Source organism: Vipera berus (assembly GCF_964194415.1).
Source record: "Vipera berus genome assembly, chromosome: 3".
Lineage (NCBI taxonomy): Eukaryota > Metazoa > Chordata > Lepidosauria > Squamata > Viperidae > Vipera > Vipera berus.
The window spans coordinates 137872323-137889890 of record NC_138204.1 but is presented as its reverse complement, the minus strand read 5'-3'; the positions used below and the strand labels follow the sequence as shown (position 1 = coordinate 137889890).

At 40.8% G+C, this 17568-nt stretch overlaps 1 protein-coding gene across 1 annotated transcript in view; it reads left to right on the top strand.

Moving 5' to 3' along the window:
- The window catches only part of CDH9 (cadherin 9), a gene marked incomplete at both ends in the record, with an annotated part of 110328 nt that overhangs the window by 50933 nt on the left and 41827 nt on the right, over positions 1–17568 (top strand). Inside the window, 2 exons of the mRNA XM_081324642.1 lie at positions 12956–13075; positions 14482–14649. Of these exons, the coding sequence (XP_081180768.1) occupies positions 12956–13075; positions 14482–14649 (288 nt within the window). The remainder of the gene's footprint in view (positions 1–12955; positions 13076–14481; positions 14650–17568) is intronic.

Genomic DNA, 17568 nt, shown 5'->3' with positions numbered 1-17568 from the left:
TTGTTCAGGGATTTGAATTCCACCACTGATATATTATGGGACCATCTGCCCAATACAGGAATTCATTATTACAGCATTACCAACAGATGGGCATATACAGCAAATGAGAGTCCTACTATTTCCCATGGCAATCTATCTCATTGTTGAGCAGTTCTGTCATTAGGGGTTTCTTTCAGCCAAAACCTATCCTTTGACAATTTAACCTATTATTTCTTATCTTGTCTTCTGGAACAACTCTGAATAATTCTGCACTGTCCTCCACAAGATCTGTCTTGATGTTCCTTCTCCATTTTAAATAACCTACTTATTTATTGCATAGTTATTTCATTTGACTAGGAAACCACTTGATCCCAATCAAATCTGGACAGTTCACCACATAAAACATAAACAAGAATATACAGTCAGGTAAAACATTGAATAAGTTGCTTCCAACTATTTCACATAGATTTTATTGGTCCAGAACCCTTATCTCCTTATTTAGCCCTTTTGGACATGATCCATTTTGTCAACAGTTTTCCAAAAATGCATGCCTAGAATAGGACTTGATATTTTAGCCAATGCAGAAGAGAGATAAATAATGACTTCTCCTGACCTTGATACTCTATTGATACATTTAGAACTGTATTTGTTTGTTTTGCAGTTGTATGGTACTGCAAGCTTATATTTAGGCACTAAGGCACCAAAATACTTTCTACAAGGGGCTGCCCTTGAGGACCACCCGGAAGCTCCAACTGGTACAGAATGCAGCCGCGAGAGTGGTGTTGGGAGTTTCCCGATACTCCCACGTTACACCTCTGCTCCGTGAGCTGCATTGGTTGCCAGTTGTCTTCCGGGTGAGATTCAAGGTACTGGTAACGGTGTTCAAAGCCCTTCATGGCATGGGGCCGGAGTACCTCAGGGAACATCTGCTGCCGGCATCAAGCTCCCTGCGCCCTGTGCGTTCCCACAGAGAGGGCCTCCTCAGGGTGCCACCGATCAGAGAATGTCGATTGGTGGCCCCCAGGGGGAGATCCTTCTCTGTGGGCGCTCCGGAGCTGTGGAATCAGCTACCGGTAGAGCTCCGGATGGCGCCCGATCTTCGCTCCTTTCGTCGCGATCTCAAGACATTTTTGTTAGTACAAGCTGGCCTAGCCTGATGGGGATCGGTGGGGTTGTTTTATTTTTGGTCTTTTAATTTTATCTTGGGGTTTTTTAGAATTGTACTTCTATTGTTTTTAACTAGGGCAATTGTTTAATCTCTTTTTAATGTTTGTATTTGCTATTTTATTCTGCCCTGTGAACCGCCCTGAGTCCTTAGGGAGAAGGGCGGTATATAAATGTTATTAAATTAAATTAAATTAAATTACATATGCTGCTGCCCAAAATGGTCTCTCCCATGCTATAGTCAATAACTTTGATTTTTTTTCTACCCAAATATTGGACTTTATACTTCTCCTTATTAAAGTACATCCTGTTGGTTTCTGCCCAAAGTTAGCTTTACATTACTAATCTAATGTGCAAGTCAACATGCAACTTATTACAGTATATTAATTGACAGTGTTATTGAAAAGTATGTGAAATTAAAAAGATTTTAGTAGATACTACACTTCAGAGTCCCTCCTCTAAATACAGCAAATAAAAATTGATACACAATATATGTGTGTATAGGCTAAATTTCTCATCCAGTGTTGTGATTCAGCGTCAGCCTGTGGTTTTGGCAGCTGAGTCGGACGATTCTGAAGAGGAGGAGGAGGAGGGGTTTGGAGAGCCTTTGGTGTCAGAGGAAGGTTCTGATGCACCACAGAACTCTCAGCCTGGCTCCTCCCGTCTTGTTCCTCCTCAGACCCAGCTGTGTGAGCATGAAGGATTGGAAGAAGATGATCCACAGCTGGCTCTGTTCAGGAATGCTAGGAGCAGGAGGCAATCTAGCAGAACTGAAGGAATGAGGGAAGGAATGAGGCAACTCGGGAGAAGGCAATGAGAAGCCACGCCTTGGGACTGCTGTTAAAAGGGGAATGTGTGGGAGGTGCTGGTTGCTGAAGGCAACCGTTTGAAGAGCTTCTGTGAGAGTTCTGGTCTGGTCTGTTATTGTTTAACTCTTGTTTAACCTTTTTGGTTTAAGTCTTGTTTGAACTTTTCATTTAAACTTTTGTATATAAATTTGGTTGGGTTAGTTCCAGCCTGTTGATTATAAAAAGGGGTTGTCCCTAACATTCAAACAGGGCTAATCATAGGCTGGAACAGAACATCCAGCTCTACGTAATAGTCTTTCTGAGAAACACATATAACTAGAACTACCACTGGCCATTAAACTGTAAATAGAAAAGATGATTCAATAACAGATCTACAGTACATTCCAAACAGAAAACAATAGCATGAATTTTGTGTCTTCCAATAAACATAACAACAGCAACAACAACATTCTTTAACACCTCTTGCAGTCATAAGTCTCTACTAAGTATTAAGACAAATCTCTTCTTCTGAAAGTTAACTTTAGGGTTTGGTTAGCGATAGAGACATCTTAAGTACAAGATACTGTATACTATCACAAAATATATAATATAAGGATAAGCTTAGCATATTCCATGCATCAGACTTCAGGATTTTTCTTTGAACTGACAATTCTTTTTAACTTTCACCTACTAGGGCCATACAATATCAAACTATAGCTGCAAACAGATGACTGGCATGTTAAATTAATAAATATTATCTTTCCATTTGGAAATAATACCTCAATTTGACTGTTGTCATGACTATTTGCCACCACCATAGAAATGCTTTATCAACAGAAGGGCAGGAGTCTCCTGTGCTGACTAAATCAAATTCACTTCACAATAAGTGCATTGTGGAGTAATAATGGCAGGTTGTTTTAGTCATACCACCATGTCAGTTCCAATTTTAAAAATTAGGCTCTGGTACATAGAAAAGACAAAACATTAGACTGCAAACATTTCTGCCTATTTGTGGCTGTGTATGTGTGAGGGTAACTTTAACAGAATAACAGAGTTGGAAGGGACCTTGGTGGTTTTCTAATCTATCCAACTGCTTGCTCAGGCAGGAAACCCCATACCATTTCAGAGAAATGGTTGTCCAATCTCTTCTTAAAAATTTCCAGTGTTGGAGCATTCACAACTGGAGGCAAGCCATTCCACTGATTATTTTTTCTAATTATCACAAAATTTCTCCTTAGTTCTAGGTTGCTTCTCTCCTTGATTAGTTTCTATCATTTTTTTTTGTTTTTCCTGCCTTCATGTGCTTTGGAGAATATGTTGACCACTTCTTTTTTGTGGCAGCCCCTTACATATTGGAACACTGCTGTCATATCACCTCTAGTCCATTTTTTTCTTGCCTAAATGTAAAATCTTATTTTCTCTAAATTGAATTTCATTTTGTTAGATAAGGTCCAGGGTTCAAGTCTGTCAAGATCCTTCTGTATCTTGAGCCTTCTGGAGGTTTGGCTGTTCCTGCCAGCATGGTGTTGTCTGCAGATTTGAGGAGTTCCCCTTCTATCCTTTAGTCTAAATAATTGATGAATATATTGAAGACTACTGGGCCTATGACAGAGCCTTGGGGTAGCCCACTGCATGCTTCCCTCCATGTAGATGCAGCCTTTTCCAGGCATCTGTGCTCCAGGATCTTTGAAAGATATGGTTACTGTTTCTGAGAGCATGTCTGCCAATTCCTTCAGGAACCTGAGGTGTAATCCATCTGGTCCTAGTGATTTGAACTTGTCTAGAGTGGATAGGTGTTCTCTTATTTTGACTTGCATTCATAATATGTATTTTATGGTATTTTTCATAGGTTGGACTGTTTTTCTTTTTGTGCAAAGACATGCAAAAAATGTGTTAAGCAATTCTGCTTTCTCTCTGCTGCTACTCACCTTCTTGCCATTTTCTCCCATTAATGGACTGATTGTTTCCTTTATTTTTTTCTTATTTTTTACATGTTGAAAGAAGCTTTTTTCCCTTTCTTATCTTTAGCTTTTATGGCAAGCCTTGGTTTATTTTGGACCTTAGCTTTCCTGACTTCACCTTTGCAGGTTCAGAATATTTGTGTTAGTTATGTACCCCTCTTTCCACTTTTTATACTTGTCCTTTTTGTCTTTCAGCTATTAGAGAGTTCTTTGTGTAGCCATGCTGGTTTCTTTTAAGATCTCTTATTTGTCTTCTTTACTGGACTTGTGCTAGATTGGGCTTTTATAATCTTACTTTTCAAAGTTTCCCAAGCTTCTTAGGTTGTTTTCTCCCTGAGGATTCTCATCCGTGGAATCCTTTTCAATCAGCTCTCTTGAAGTCCAAGACTCTAGTTTGACTTTGTTCTTTGTTACAAGCTCAGAATAAGTAATGATCATTATGGATTCTTCATAGGTAAAATTGTCAAAAGAGAGAAACAATTCAGAACTGCAGTTACCGTATATACTTGAGTATAAGCCGACTCGAGTATAAGCCGAGACCCCCAATTTCACCCCCAAAAACTGGGAAAAGTTGTTGACTCGAGTATAAGCCGATCCGCCGTTCTGCAAGCCTCCGCCGCTGGCGGAGCCTCGATCCGCCATTTTGCAAGCCTGAATACACAGGAATACCCTGTGTGGCCGCGGCTCTCGGGGAAGCCCTGGCTGTCCGCTTCCTCGCTCCACGCTGCCATTCGGGGCCCGCGCGTTCCCCGGGCAAATCGCGGTGCCCAGCAGGCGAGGAAACACGCCCGCTCCAGTCGCCCCCCCTTCCCTCAGGAGACGCGAAGCAAGTGACCGCCCGGAGCTTACCGAGGACTTGCGCGCGGCCGAGGCTTCGGTGCTTCCAGGATCGCGCGCACCTCTCCCAAGCCGCTGCCGTCCGGAGACCTGCCAAAGTTTGGGGAGGTGCGCGCGCACCTCCCCAAACCTCCCCAAACGTCGGCAGGTCTCCGTTCCTCCGCGCAGACCTGCCGACGTTTGGGGAGGTTTGGGCGCCTCCCCAAACGTCGGCAGGTCTCTGTTCCTCCTGCCGACGTTTGGGGAGGTTTGGGCGCCTCCCCAAACCTCCCCAGGTCTCCGTTCCTCCGCGCAGACCTGCCGACGTTTGGGGAGGTTTGGGCGCCTCCCCAAACCTCCCCAGGTCTCCGTTCCTCCTGCTGACGTTTGGGGAGGTTTGGGCACCTCCCCAAACCTCCCCAGGTCTCCGTTCCTCCGCGCAGACCTGCCGACGTTTGGGGAGGTTTGGGCGCCTCCCCAAACCTCCCCAAACGTCGGCAGGTCTCCGTTCCTCCTGCCGACGTTTGGGGAGGTTTGGGTGCCTTCCCAAACCTCCCCAGGTCTCCGTTCCTCCGCGCAGACCTGCCGACGTTTGGGAAGGTTTGGGCGCCTCCCCAAACGTCGGCCGGTCTGCGCGACGTTTGGGGAGGTTTGGGGAGGCGCCCAAACCTCCCCAAACGTCGGCAGGTCTGTGCGGAGGAACGGAGACCTGGGGAGGTTTGGGGAGGTGCCCAAACCTCCCCAAACGTCGGCAGGAGGAACGGAGACCTGCCAACGTTTGGGGAGGTTTGGGGAGGCGCCCAAACCTCCCCAAACGTCGGCAGGTCTGCACGGAGGAACGGAGACCTGGGGAGGTTTGGGGAGGCGCCCAAACCTCCCCAAACGTCGGCAGGAGGAACGGAGACCTGCCGAGGTTTGGGGAGGCGCCCAAACCTTCCCAAACGTCGGCAGGTCTCCGTTCCTCCGCGCCCTGCCTGCCTGCTTCTTTCCGCTGCGGAAAGAAGCAGGCAGGCAGGGCGTGGAGGAACGGAGACCTGCCGTTTGGGGAGGTTTGGGGAGGTGCGCGCGCGCCTCCCCAAACCTCCCCAAACTTCGGCAGGTCTCGGACGGCGGTGGCTTGGGAGAGGTGCGCACGATCCCGGAAGCACCAAAGCCTCGGCCGCGCACAAGTCCTCGGTAAGTTTTTTTGTTGACTGGAGTATAAGCCGAAGTGGAATTTTTCAGCCCAAAAAGTGGGCTGAAAAATTCGGCTTATACTCAAGTATATACGGTACTTCTCTAAAATCAACAGGTAGATCCTGGAAAGGTAAAAGGAAGATGGCTACGTTAAAGCTTAAATTAAATATGCTGTCATTTGGGTCACAGTCACTCAATATGTTTTAGCCTTACTATCCTATTTGTACTAAAATAGAATTTTAAATAAGTGAAATTGCTAGTGTAAATTAATTGGAACACCATTCCTATACCATTCTGTTTGGGGAATATAAACCTGGAAGGATATGATGGAGGTTAACAGCATTATGAAGTTTGCTGAGGAAAAGAAATGTTTCTCTTATAATATCCTCTGGAAGTTGCAGTAATTTTTCACTGACAACATGTAGAAAAGACATTGTACTCCATCTTGAAATAACCTCACCAAGATGAGAAGATTAGAGTAGTCTACCTCATAGTCTGCCTAGGGAGCTTTCCATCCAAAGGAATTATCTTTAATCTCCTGAGGGAGAAATGAAATCTGCTCACAGAAAACTAAGAAAAAATTTACAGCATAGTTGTAAGGGGGGCAGGAGTGTATATCTCCACAATCCAAAATGGAAAAAAAGCCCTGCTAAAACCTCTGTTTTGTAACCCAGGTATTTACTTTATATATATATATATATATATATATATATATATATATATATATATATATATATATATATATATATATATATATATATATATATATATATATATATATATATATATATATATATATATATATATATATATATATATATATATATATATATATATATATATATATATATAAAGGGACGCGGTGGCTCAGTGGGTTAGGACGCTGAGCTTGTCGATCGGAAGGTCGGCAGTTTGGCGGGTCGAATCCCGAGTGCCGCGTAGCAGAGTGAGCGCCTGTTACTCGTCCCAGCTTCTGCCCACCTAGCAGTTCGAAAGCACGTAAAAATGCAAGTAGACAAATAGGGACCACTACGGTGGGAAGGTAACAGCGTTCCGTGCGCCTTTGGCGTCTAGTCATGCCGGCCACATGACCACGGAGATGTCCTCGGACAAGCGCTGGCTCTTCGGCTTTGAAACGGAGATGAGCACCGGCCCCTAGAGTCGGAAACGACTAGCACGCATGTGCGGGGGAACCTTTACCTTTACTATATATATATATATATATATATATATATATATATATATATATATATATATATATATACAAATTTTCATGACAGTATGTCATGAAAAGTGGCACTGGCATAAATAAATAACAACATTATTATATTTATTCTTTTGGAAAGCATGTTAAATTGATCACCACCACCGGTTGAATCTTGAGCAGCTATCATCACAGGTCATATACATTTTAGCTTATTATTTTAAGTAAATGAGACATGGTATTACCTGATAACCTTATCATTTGACTTTATCATTACCATCATCTTAAACCAATAATGGAAAAGGAGCATGTGATATGAAATTTGTGCTTGAAGTTTGTTGACATAACATTAAATCACAATCCCAACTATAAAAGTGGCTGGAATGAAAATACAGCTTTAAAACAACTAGCATTGGAATTAAAACAGGAACAATTATTGTAACTTTGGTGTTCAAAAGTGATAGACAGAGACAGATTCTTTTTTTAAAGAGATTGTGGTATAGTCATTGTTGTCACCTGGAACTGCAATTTTCTTGGGAAGATTTCAAAGTAGTTTGTTATTGTCTCCTTCTAGGGCTTCCTACACCAATTTGTATATAAGATTACCAATGCTTGAAACTAAAATAAATGTTGGACTTACGGTTTGCCATCAAGGCTGCTGCAGCCACTGAAAGGGAAGCTCCATCTTCCGCATTCGGTGTTGTCCACTGGGGGACCCTGGAAAGGGTTGAGAGTCACCCTGTAGGGGCAACAAGCAAGGAGGGGACCACCACTTGTTTGCAGGAGGGTGGTAGCCCCTCCACTCAATCCGGGGCAGCCCTCCAAACCAGCGGACAAAATACCGGCCGTAGAAATATGGCCCATTACTAGGCTGCATACAGCCGAAGTCAAACTTACCATCAGGCACTTCTAAAGTAGTGAGGATGAAACTGCGTGAGATCTAAACCTTTCTTCAATCCTAAGTATTTTCTTTTCTTGTAAAAGCTGCCTGAAGTATCTTCCCCCCTGTGAGGAGAGAGGGAAGGGAACTTCTATCCCACCCTCTAAGAATAGTGATGACTGACTAACCAGGAGAAATAAAACACTGAAAGAATAACCTTAATCTAACTGGATTTACTGTATATGGTTCTAAAATATTTCTTATCTTTACTGAAGACTTTGGTTTACAAAGCCTCAACACAGAGTCTCTTGGAGACATCCAAGATTGAAGCATTGGCACCAGGTTGACATGATTCTTACCAGGCACTCCAACCTTCTCAGTATTACAATCACACACAGCTACCAGGTCGCTGATTGTGATACAGACCACTCCTTGGTGTGCAGCAAAATAAAACTGAAAACAAAGAGATTGCATCACTCAAGGAAGGAAGGAAGACCATGAATTGACATCAGTAAGACCCACAATCAGGGCAAAGTGGAGGAATTTGCACAAGCACTCAAGGAAACTCTCCCAGGCCCAGCTGAAGCAAACATATCTGAACGATGGGAATATTTGAGGAATGCTGTTTATAACACTGCCTTGTCAGTATTTGGTAAAGAGATCAGAAAGACATCAGATTGGTTTGAAGCCCATTTGGAGGAGCTGACGTCAGCCATCGAGGAAAAAAGGAGAGCTCTAATTGCACATAAAGCCTGTTCCAGGGAGCACAACCTACAGGTTCTGCAAGCTGCTCGTAGCAAAGTCAAACAGACCACCAGGAGATGTGCTAACAACTATTGGCTGCAGCTTTGCTCTTGGATCCAGATAGCAGCTGCCACAGGCAACATCAAGGGGATGTGTAATGGCATCAAGCAGGCCTTAGGTCCAACACAGAAGAAATCTGCCCCTCTGAAGTCTGCTACAGGCGAATTTATCCAGGACCAAGCACAGCAGATGGCATGCTGGGTGCAGCATTACTTTGAGTTATATTCCAGAGAAAATGGGGTAACTTAAGAAGCATTAAATAATAATATTGAGTGCCTGCCTGTCTTGGAGGAGCTTGACAGTGAACCAACTTTAGAAGAACTAAATGCGGCCCTGGATTCCCTTGCCTCTGGCAAGGCACCCAGGAAAGATAACATCCCTGCCAAAATTCTGAAGTGCTGCAAAGAGAACATCCCCACCAAACTGCATGAAATCTTCTGTCTTTGTTAGAGGGATGCAGATATCATCACACTGTACAAGAACAAAGGCGACAGGGGTGACTGCAACAACTACCGTGACATCTCTCTTCTCAGTGTTGTAGTGAAGCTGCTTGCCCATGTCGTACTGAAGAGGCTCCAGGTGCTTGCAGAGAGAGTCTATCCAGAAACACAGGTCCACTACTGACATGGTATTTTCCCTTAGACAGTTGCAGGAGAAATGCAGGGAACAAAGACAGCCACTTTTCGTAGCCTTCATAGATCTTAAGAAGGCTTTTGACTTGGTTAGTAGGGACGGCTTTTATAAAATTCTCCCCAAGATTGGATGTCCACCTCAGCTCCTCAACATCATCAGGTCCTTTCATGAGGAAATGAAGGGCACTGTAGTTTTTGATGGCTTAACATCAGATTCCTTTGACATTCGAAGTGGAGTGAAGCAGGGTTGCATCCTCATGCCAACTTTATTCGGGATCTTTTTTGCTGTCATGCTCAAAAACGCTTTTGGAACTGCAACAGAGGGTACTTATCTCCAGACCAGATCAGATGGAAAACTCTTTAATCTCTCTAGATTGAGAGCAAAGTCTAAAGTCCAGCTGAAATGCCTACAGGATTTCCTCTTTGCCGACGATGCTGTCGTTACTGCTCACTCTGCCGAAGACCTTCAACAATTTATGGACTGTTTTAGCAAGGCTAACAATCAGCCTGAAAAAAAAAACAGTCATGGGTCAGGATGTGGATTCACCTCCCTGTATTACAATCTCTGCACAAGAACTGGAGGTCGTCCATGACTTTGTGTACCTCGGCTCAACCATCTCCGACACTCTTTCTTTAGATAGTGAGCTGAATAAATGTATTGGTAAAGTGGCCACCACATTTTCCAGACTAACTTGAGTATGGCTTAATAAGAAGCTGACAGAACATACAAAGATCCAGGTCTGTAGAGCCTGTCTCCTGAGCACACACTTGTACTGCAGTGAGTCTTGGACCCTTTACACATGGCAGGAGAGAAAGTTAAACATCTTTCATATGTGCTGTCTCCGATGTATTCTTGGCATCACCTGTCATGACAAAGTTCCAAATAGCGCAGTCCTGGAATGTGCTGGAATTTCTAGCATGTATACACTATTGAAACAGCGATGTCTACATTGGCTTGGGCATGTTGTGAGAATGGCTGATGGTCAGATTCCGAAAGATCTCCTGTATGGAGAACTAGTGCAGGGAAGGAGCCCCAGAGGGAGACCAGAGTTGTGATATAAGGATATCTGCAAGAGGGATCTAACGGCCTTGGGAATGGACATTAACATCTGGGAAACCTTGACCTCTGATTGCTCTGCTTGGAGGCTAAATATGGAGCATGGCCTTCTCCAATTCAAAGAGACACTTGTGCGGCAGGCTGAGGCAAAGAGGCATTCCCAGAACCATTGAAATCTGGGGGCTGGAGAGGGGACAGATTGTATCTGCCCTCAGTGTGGAAGGGACTGCCACTCTCAAATTGGCCTTTTTAGCCACATCAGATGCTTCTTTAGGACCTCTTTCCAGAGCACGATGCCATAGTTTCTCAAGACTGAAGGATGCCCTAGCATATATATTTTTGCATGTACAATTGCCTCTGATGGTTTCAGTTTTAATGTCCCAGATGCAATCTTTTTCTGTACTTTTAACATCCCGAGTATATATTTTTTGTTCAACCATGAACATCCACATTCAGATGCAAGATGCAATAAAAATATTCTTACAAAAACCCGAAGTGGTGCCCTTTGGCTTAAAAGAATGAATAACCCTGTAACATGTACTATCAATTTCAGAGTCATCATTTCATGCTATAATTAGTCAAGCCATAGAACCATCAGTAAGAATCACACTTTAAATAAATTCAGGTGTTGGCTAAATACTGTATGATATTGGGATTTGTTATTCTTTAGCTACCCCCACAGAAATAAAAGGTTTGGAATTTATCTGAACATCAATTTGTTCATTTTTTCCTACAGTAAAATATTACTAATGTTCTCGTAACAAAATGGTTCACACTAAATACATTTAGGGATACATTTTGTTGTTATGGGGGGAAAAAAAGGCCTTCCCCAGGCCATTTCAGACAAGTTTAATTGCATATCTCAACTCATTTGGGATCCTCCACTTTAGGTCAGTGGTTTTGCTTTTTTTCTGAAGCTAAAACTCAATTATGCCATTCTCTCTCAAGGGAGTTTAAAGTAGCTTCGTCCATAATGATATTTAGGCAAGCAGCAAAAAGCATTTATTTGCTTCACTTGGCTTTGAATGACTTTTAATATAAGATTGGTTTAAGTCCTGTTGTTTTTATTAGTTGCTTCTATTAATGTTTAATTGGTTTTTACATTGTTCTGGTGGAATACAAAATAACTTCCACTTGTACCTTTTCATTCCATCCCTAGGGTGCTAATGGTGGCTGATATACAAAAAAGAAAAAAAAATAATATAAATGGTTAAAACATTACTAAATATTTATACATAACAATTAAAGTATTGTTCAAATAATTCTAAAGACAATATTGACTACTTTCCTGAAAGTGCAGACAGTCATGACTAAACACATGTTTCATCTCGGTTAGGAGTGATAGCCCATGAATTCCTTCTGTGTGTCCAATAAATAGGAGTGTATAATTAGCAGCATCTTTAAAAGTTAATTGTCTTTAAGTTTAGTGCCTGAAAACATTTGCTATACACCTGCCATTTCTACTGCAATCTCTTTGGGGTAGATATAGATATCACACTACTTATCTATAATAAGCCATGGTAGCACAGTGGTTCAAATGCAGTATTGCAGACTAATTCTGCCAACTGCCATCAGTTCAATTCTCACCAAATCAAGGTTGACTCAACCTTCCATCTTTCTGAGATGAGTAAAATGAGGCCCCAGATTGTTGGGGGTAATATGCTGACTCTGTAAACCGCTTAGAGAGGGCTGTAAAACACTGTGAAGTGTTATGTAAGTCTATTGCTAGCTACAACCTTTAAACTATTTTGCTCTTTTCTGCTATGAGGAAATGTTCACCATTGTTGAAATAAAGATCTACCAATTTGCTTCATGTGAAATTGGGAGAATTATTCTAGTTTATACTTATTCTAGCTTATACTTATATTGCCTCACATAGCAAGGTTTCTTTGACTATAAACAAATTAAGTACAGAACTTTCTTAAGGCCATGTAGTGGTTTGGAAATGTCTTTCCAAACACATGTGTAAATAAACTCACTTTTTAAAAACAATGTCATAGCTAATGTCTACTACCAGTTTTGTTGTCCTGATTTCCATAAATGGTTAAGTGTTATGTACCCAAGTAGTTTTAAAGAGATTGTTGCAAACATATTGCAGCATATGTCTTTAATTAGCCACACTTCTTAAAAACAGATTCTTAAAGCAGCCACTTAATATTGAAGGAAAACAGCTGCAATTAGAACTTAGTCTTCAGTCCAGAACTTGATCTTGAGTCAGACAGAGTATCAACTGTATCAACTCCTTCCAAATTATTTTTTGTGTTACAACATGCTATAATTGCTCTTGGGCTCTCAACTGAATCTAGAACACACTCTGAATCAAAACCATCTATCTGGCAAAGAGAATGAGTGAGTGAGTGAGTGAGTGAGAGAGAGAGAGAGAGATGGGACTCATTTACATTTATCTTAAAGTATAAATAGTGTCATTCCTACAATGGCCTTCTATCAGCACAGCTTTTTTTCCCTTTAATTTCATTTTTTTCTCGTTATTTAGGCACTTCTGTCATTCAAGTAACTGCGACCGATGCTGATGACTCTAATTATGGGAACAGTGCTAAAATTGTATATAGCATCCTCCAGGGTCAGCCATATTTCTCAGTGGATCCAGAAACAGGTTAGAATATCTATTGACTTCCAATATCCATTGACTTCCTCTGTTACGTGAGCTTTGGATTCCAATGATGTATGGAACTGACAGCTTTAATGAGTTTTTCAAACTTTTGCACCTTTTGTTTTGAATGACTTATACATGCTTCTTCAGCTGGAATGTTCACTGTTAATTTCAAGATATGGAGTGGAATATTGTTAGGCAAAAATGGTTAATGACTCTTCTTAGCTTGGGGATGGAGGTAAGCAAACTGAAAATTTTCTTATGGTGTTTTTTTCTGGAACAATAGTTTGTCAACTTTGAGACTTCAGCAGATGCCAGCCTTATCAGCCTGTTTAATTGGCTGTGGAAATCATCTCTTAGATAAGCCAAACTGAAAACCTTCCATGATCTACAGGAGAGCAGTTGATTCATCAACCTGGTCATCTGGCATAAGTTGCAAATTGTTTACATGAGCATGGTGAATGCGAAGCCACAGCTGCTGGATATATTAAGTTGCAGGATATTTTGGAATAGCTAATGTGCCACAGAAGACACAATAAACAAAACAAAACAAAATCTTCACCTCCACCCCCCATAACTCAGTTCTGAGTCAATTCATTAAAACTGTAAAACTGTTTTATATATAATGATGTGGGGGTTTTTTTGGGAGGGGGAATAAGAGAAGTTTCAGTAATAGCAAAGATGACAGTGAATTTGTGCAATGCTCAGTCAGCATAAAAAGAATGAAAAAGATAATGGGGAGAAATGTAGAACTAGGTGGATAAACATGTTTCTTTCCTTATTGTCTCAAGTCCCATGTTTTATTTTCATCCTGTGTATTAACAATGATTTAGGAAGGACTTGTTCACATGCAACATGGACAACAGTATGATAAATTGAGGGTTGATAAGTTGGATTGTGCCATTACAGTTTGCAAACGGTTATTGCCACATTTCCTCTCTTCTATGTAATATATGATACATTAGAATAAGTCTTTTTTTCCTCATGTGATAGCTTAATGTTTACATGCAGGATTGATTTAGAAAGTGCTTTTATATATTGAAATGATACAATTGCTTCATATATAGATCTAGGAGAGGATTATAAATACCTACCTACAGTATTATGTCCTCAAAGATTTGCTTCAAAATCTCTCTCTCTCTCTCTCTCTCTCTCTCTCTCTCTCTCTCTCTCTCTCTCTCTCTCTGTCACACACAAGCACACATTTTATTCTAACATATGTAGCCATTTTAGCCTGTTTTCTGTTTTGTTAGAAAGATAATTACATTGATTTTAATGCCAGGCTAGAAAATACTGTGAAATATGACTCCCCTGTTTTTTCCCTCACTATAACATTAAACTGGACAAACCCACTTGAATATTGTCTTTCATATTTTCTTTTACTTCTATTCTCTATTTCTCCCCACAAGGTATAATCAAGACTGCTTTGCCAGATATGAGCAGAGAAAATCGAGAGCAGTACCAAGTGGTCATCCAGGCAAAAGATATGGGAGGCCAGATGGGTGGATTATCAGGAACCACCATGGTGAACATCACCCTGACTGATATCAATGACAATCCACCTCGATTCCCTCAGAGTATGACATATTTAATAATTCTGTTATCTTCAGAAAAATCATTATATTCATTCACCATCTGTGACAGTAATGCAAGTGAACTGGTATTGCAACTATGTAAAGTCATACCAGAATTGATATCTGTATATTTCTAAAAAAAAAAACTTGCCTTAAACTAAAATTTTCAGATTGTGGTATTTTAGTCATATAAGACTGAACAACTTGAAGTGTTAAAAATACACTAATCTTTGTTTTATTTGGTAGTGTAGAGAGTGCTATAAAATAGAGATGGATTCTAAGCAGCACTTGGTTATGTCTGGTTTGAAATTTCCTCTATTTGTGGCAGGCCTATATCTGAAATGGAAAGGGATCGTTCCTATTTTCTTAGGTACCAAAAAGTCTTTATATAACTTTGATTGATGTTTTAAATATCTTCCAACCTATTTTATACCTCAGGGGCCCCAATTAATTAGGCAGTTTCATGAATTAATCAGGCAGAATGGCTGTTAGAAGTGATGATGTGAGAAAATCTTCTCCACATAATAATAATAATAATAATAATAATAATAATAATAATAATAATAATAATAATAATAATAATAATAATAATAATAATAATCAGGGATAACAGTGTATCTGAAACTGCCACTCATAAAAGCTAGAAAATCTATCCAGTGTGGTCAACCAACACAACTAACCTTTCCAAGAATTATCATTTTTTTCTAGTCCAACACTTATCGTATGTTCAATGTAAATAAATTCATGTGCTAAAATAATCAAAACTAAACACGGGCAATCAACTGATCATATTATCATATACTCTGCCAGAAAACAGTAGGGTCATGAATGTGCTGCCCTTTGTTCTTTGCTGCATCAAATAAACTAGTAGGAATCATTATGAATGAATGAATCTATCACTCATATTCCACAGGTTTCAATAACAATAGGCTATAGGTGTTCCTTGATTTATGTCCAAAAATGAACCCAGAATTATGGTTGTAAGTCATAGTAATTGTTAAGTCATGTGCCTATATCTAGCTTTCCTCATTGAGGTCAGTATGTCAGGATAGGGAAGGCCCCAGAAGGCCTGGCACAGGCCCACTCTGCAGCACCTCAACAGCTCATACCTGGCTAACAAGGCCTTCCCCACCCACTAAAACACTCCTCATCGAGTTTCCCATTCCATTGGGTCTCACACACTCACGCTTCTGCCTCCCCTCCCCATTGTCTCACTTCACTGATCTTTACTGACTATCACCTTTCTCAAGGGGAAGTATCCAATGCACTGCTCAGCCTTCCTACCATGTGGTAGCGTACCAGAAGCAGGCATGATTTTGAAAGAAGGCATAGTTCTCATGATCTGAGAATTGTGGTCACTCCCCAGATGGTGCCCATTCCAGGATGGCATGAAACACTTGTGTAGGAGGGCCACACAGCAGATTGGCTGATTGTATTGCCAAAAGACAAGCAGCCAAAGTGGCCGATAGGCTTCCCATAGAGAAACTGTGTGGTGCCATCTCAGAAGCAGTCACCATTTGGGGAGTGGCCATAATTCTCAGATCACAAGAAAGAAAATGCTTAGAGCACTTTCAATGTATAATTAAAGCCTGGGCCATGACCTTCCCACTCCTCTTCTCACCTTGCCCTAGATACAGTCAGTCATGGTATCTGGGATGTGGGGTACTATATTTCACTATTTTTTCCTTTGAAGACCTTCTCCTAGTTGCTGAGGAAGGTCAAGAAATCAGGTGTCTGTTGCCATGGAACTTTGTACTCTCACCATTCTTATTTAACATCTGAGAGAGATCCACTGACAGCAAAGATTGTTATCAGCACTTTAGTGATGTTTACCTTGACCAAGACCAACCAGAAAGTGCAGTTGAGCTTCTTTCCCAGTACCTGGAAGGTTTGAAGAGGGAGGAGGAACAGTCACGCTCAATCCCTGAAAGAAACCGTGGTTCTAAGTTTGGACACCTTCTATTGCTAATATAAGGGCACTGGAAAATGTTTTTATTTCTTGGTTTTTATTATTGTAATGCTGAAGTTAAACACATTTGGCCTAAACAGTTCCTTGTGAATTGTTACAATTGGAAGGGTAGTACTTCAATGTAATCTATTTTCTGGACAACTAAGCAAGCACTATGAGTTTTTGCATTGATTCATTATTGTTCTCCATCTAATTTCTTCTTTTTAAAAAAAATCAAGAATGTTTGTTCCCTATATGTTTACAGAACAGAGGGTTTTCCATAGAAAACATTGTTGGGAAAGGCAACATTTTTTGTAGTTACTTTTAAAATAATGGTTTTCATAATAATATGCATCTTTCTCAGTTCCAAGATACCATAGCTTTGTGAAGCATAATAAGAGGTTATATTGCTTCAGGTATAAGTTCCTATACCTAGAAACAAGGTCAAAATTACTGCAGTTGAGCTGTAAGACAGGCTGCATAGCAATGAGATTGCAAAATGCCACCTACAGCAGAACATTCTGCCCACTAATTCTAGTTTGAGTTCATTTTTCATAACACTTGTGTAATGTGCTTATTGATTTTCATTCATCACTTGGCTAAGAGGTCTACTTAAGATGCAGGGATGTGATAGGGTAACCAATCAAACAAGCTGCTGAACTCAGAGTAAGGCGATATGCTATAAAATGTATACTCCTTGGTGGCAATTTCATAATGAGAATGAAAGCATCATAATGGAAGAAGAATCTTTGGTAATGATTTTTCAGCTCTTATTATTTCCTGTAGAACTTATGTGGACAAAATCATGTAAGGGCATATAGTAAACCTTTTTCAAAATGAGGTATTTTAATTACCATTTGCTGTAATGTATTTGCAATTCATTCAAAAAATATAAAATAAAGTAAGTTTACTGTAATATTAACACTATATTAAGGAAGATTGAATCACATCACTTAGGTCTACCATATATGGGC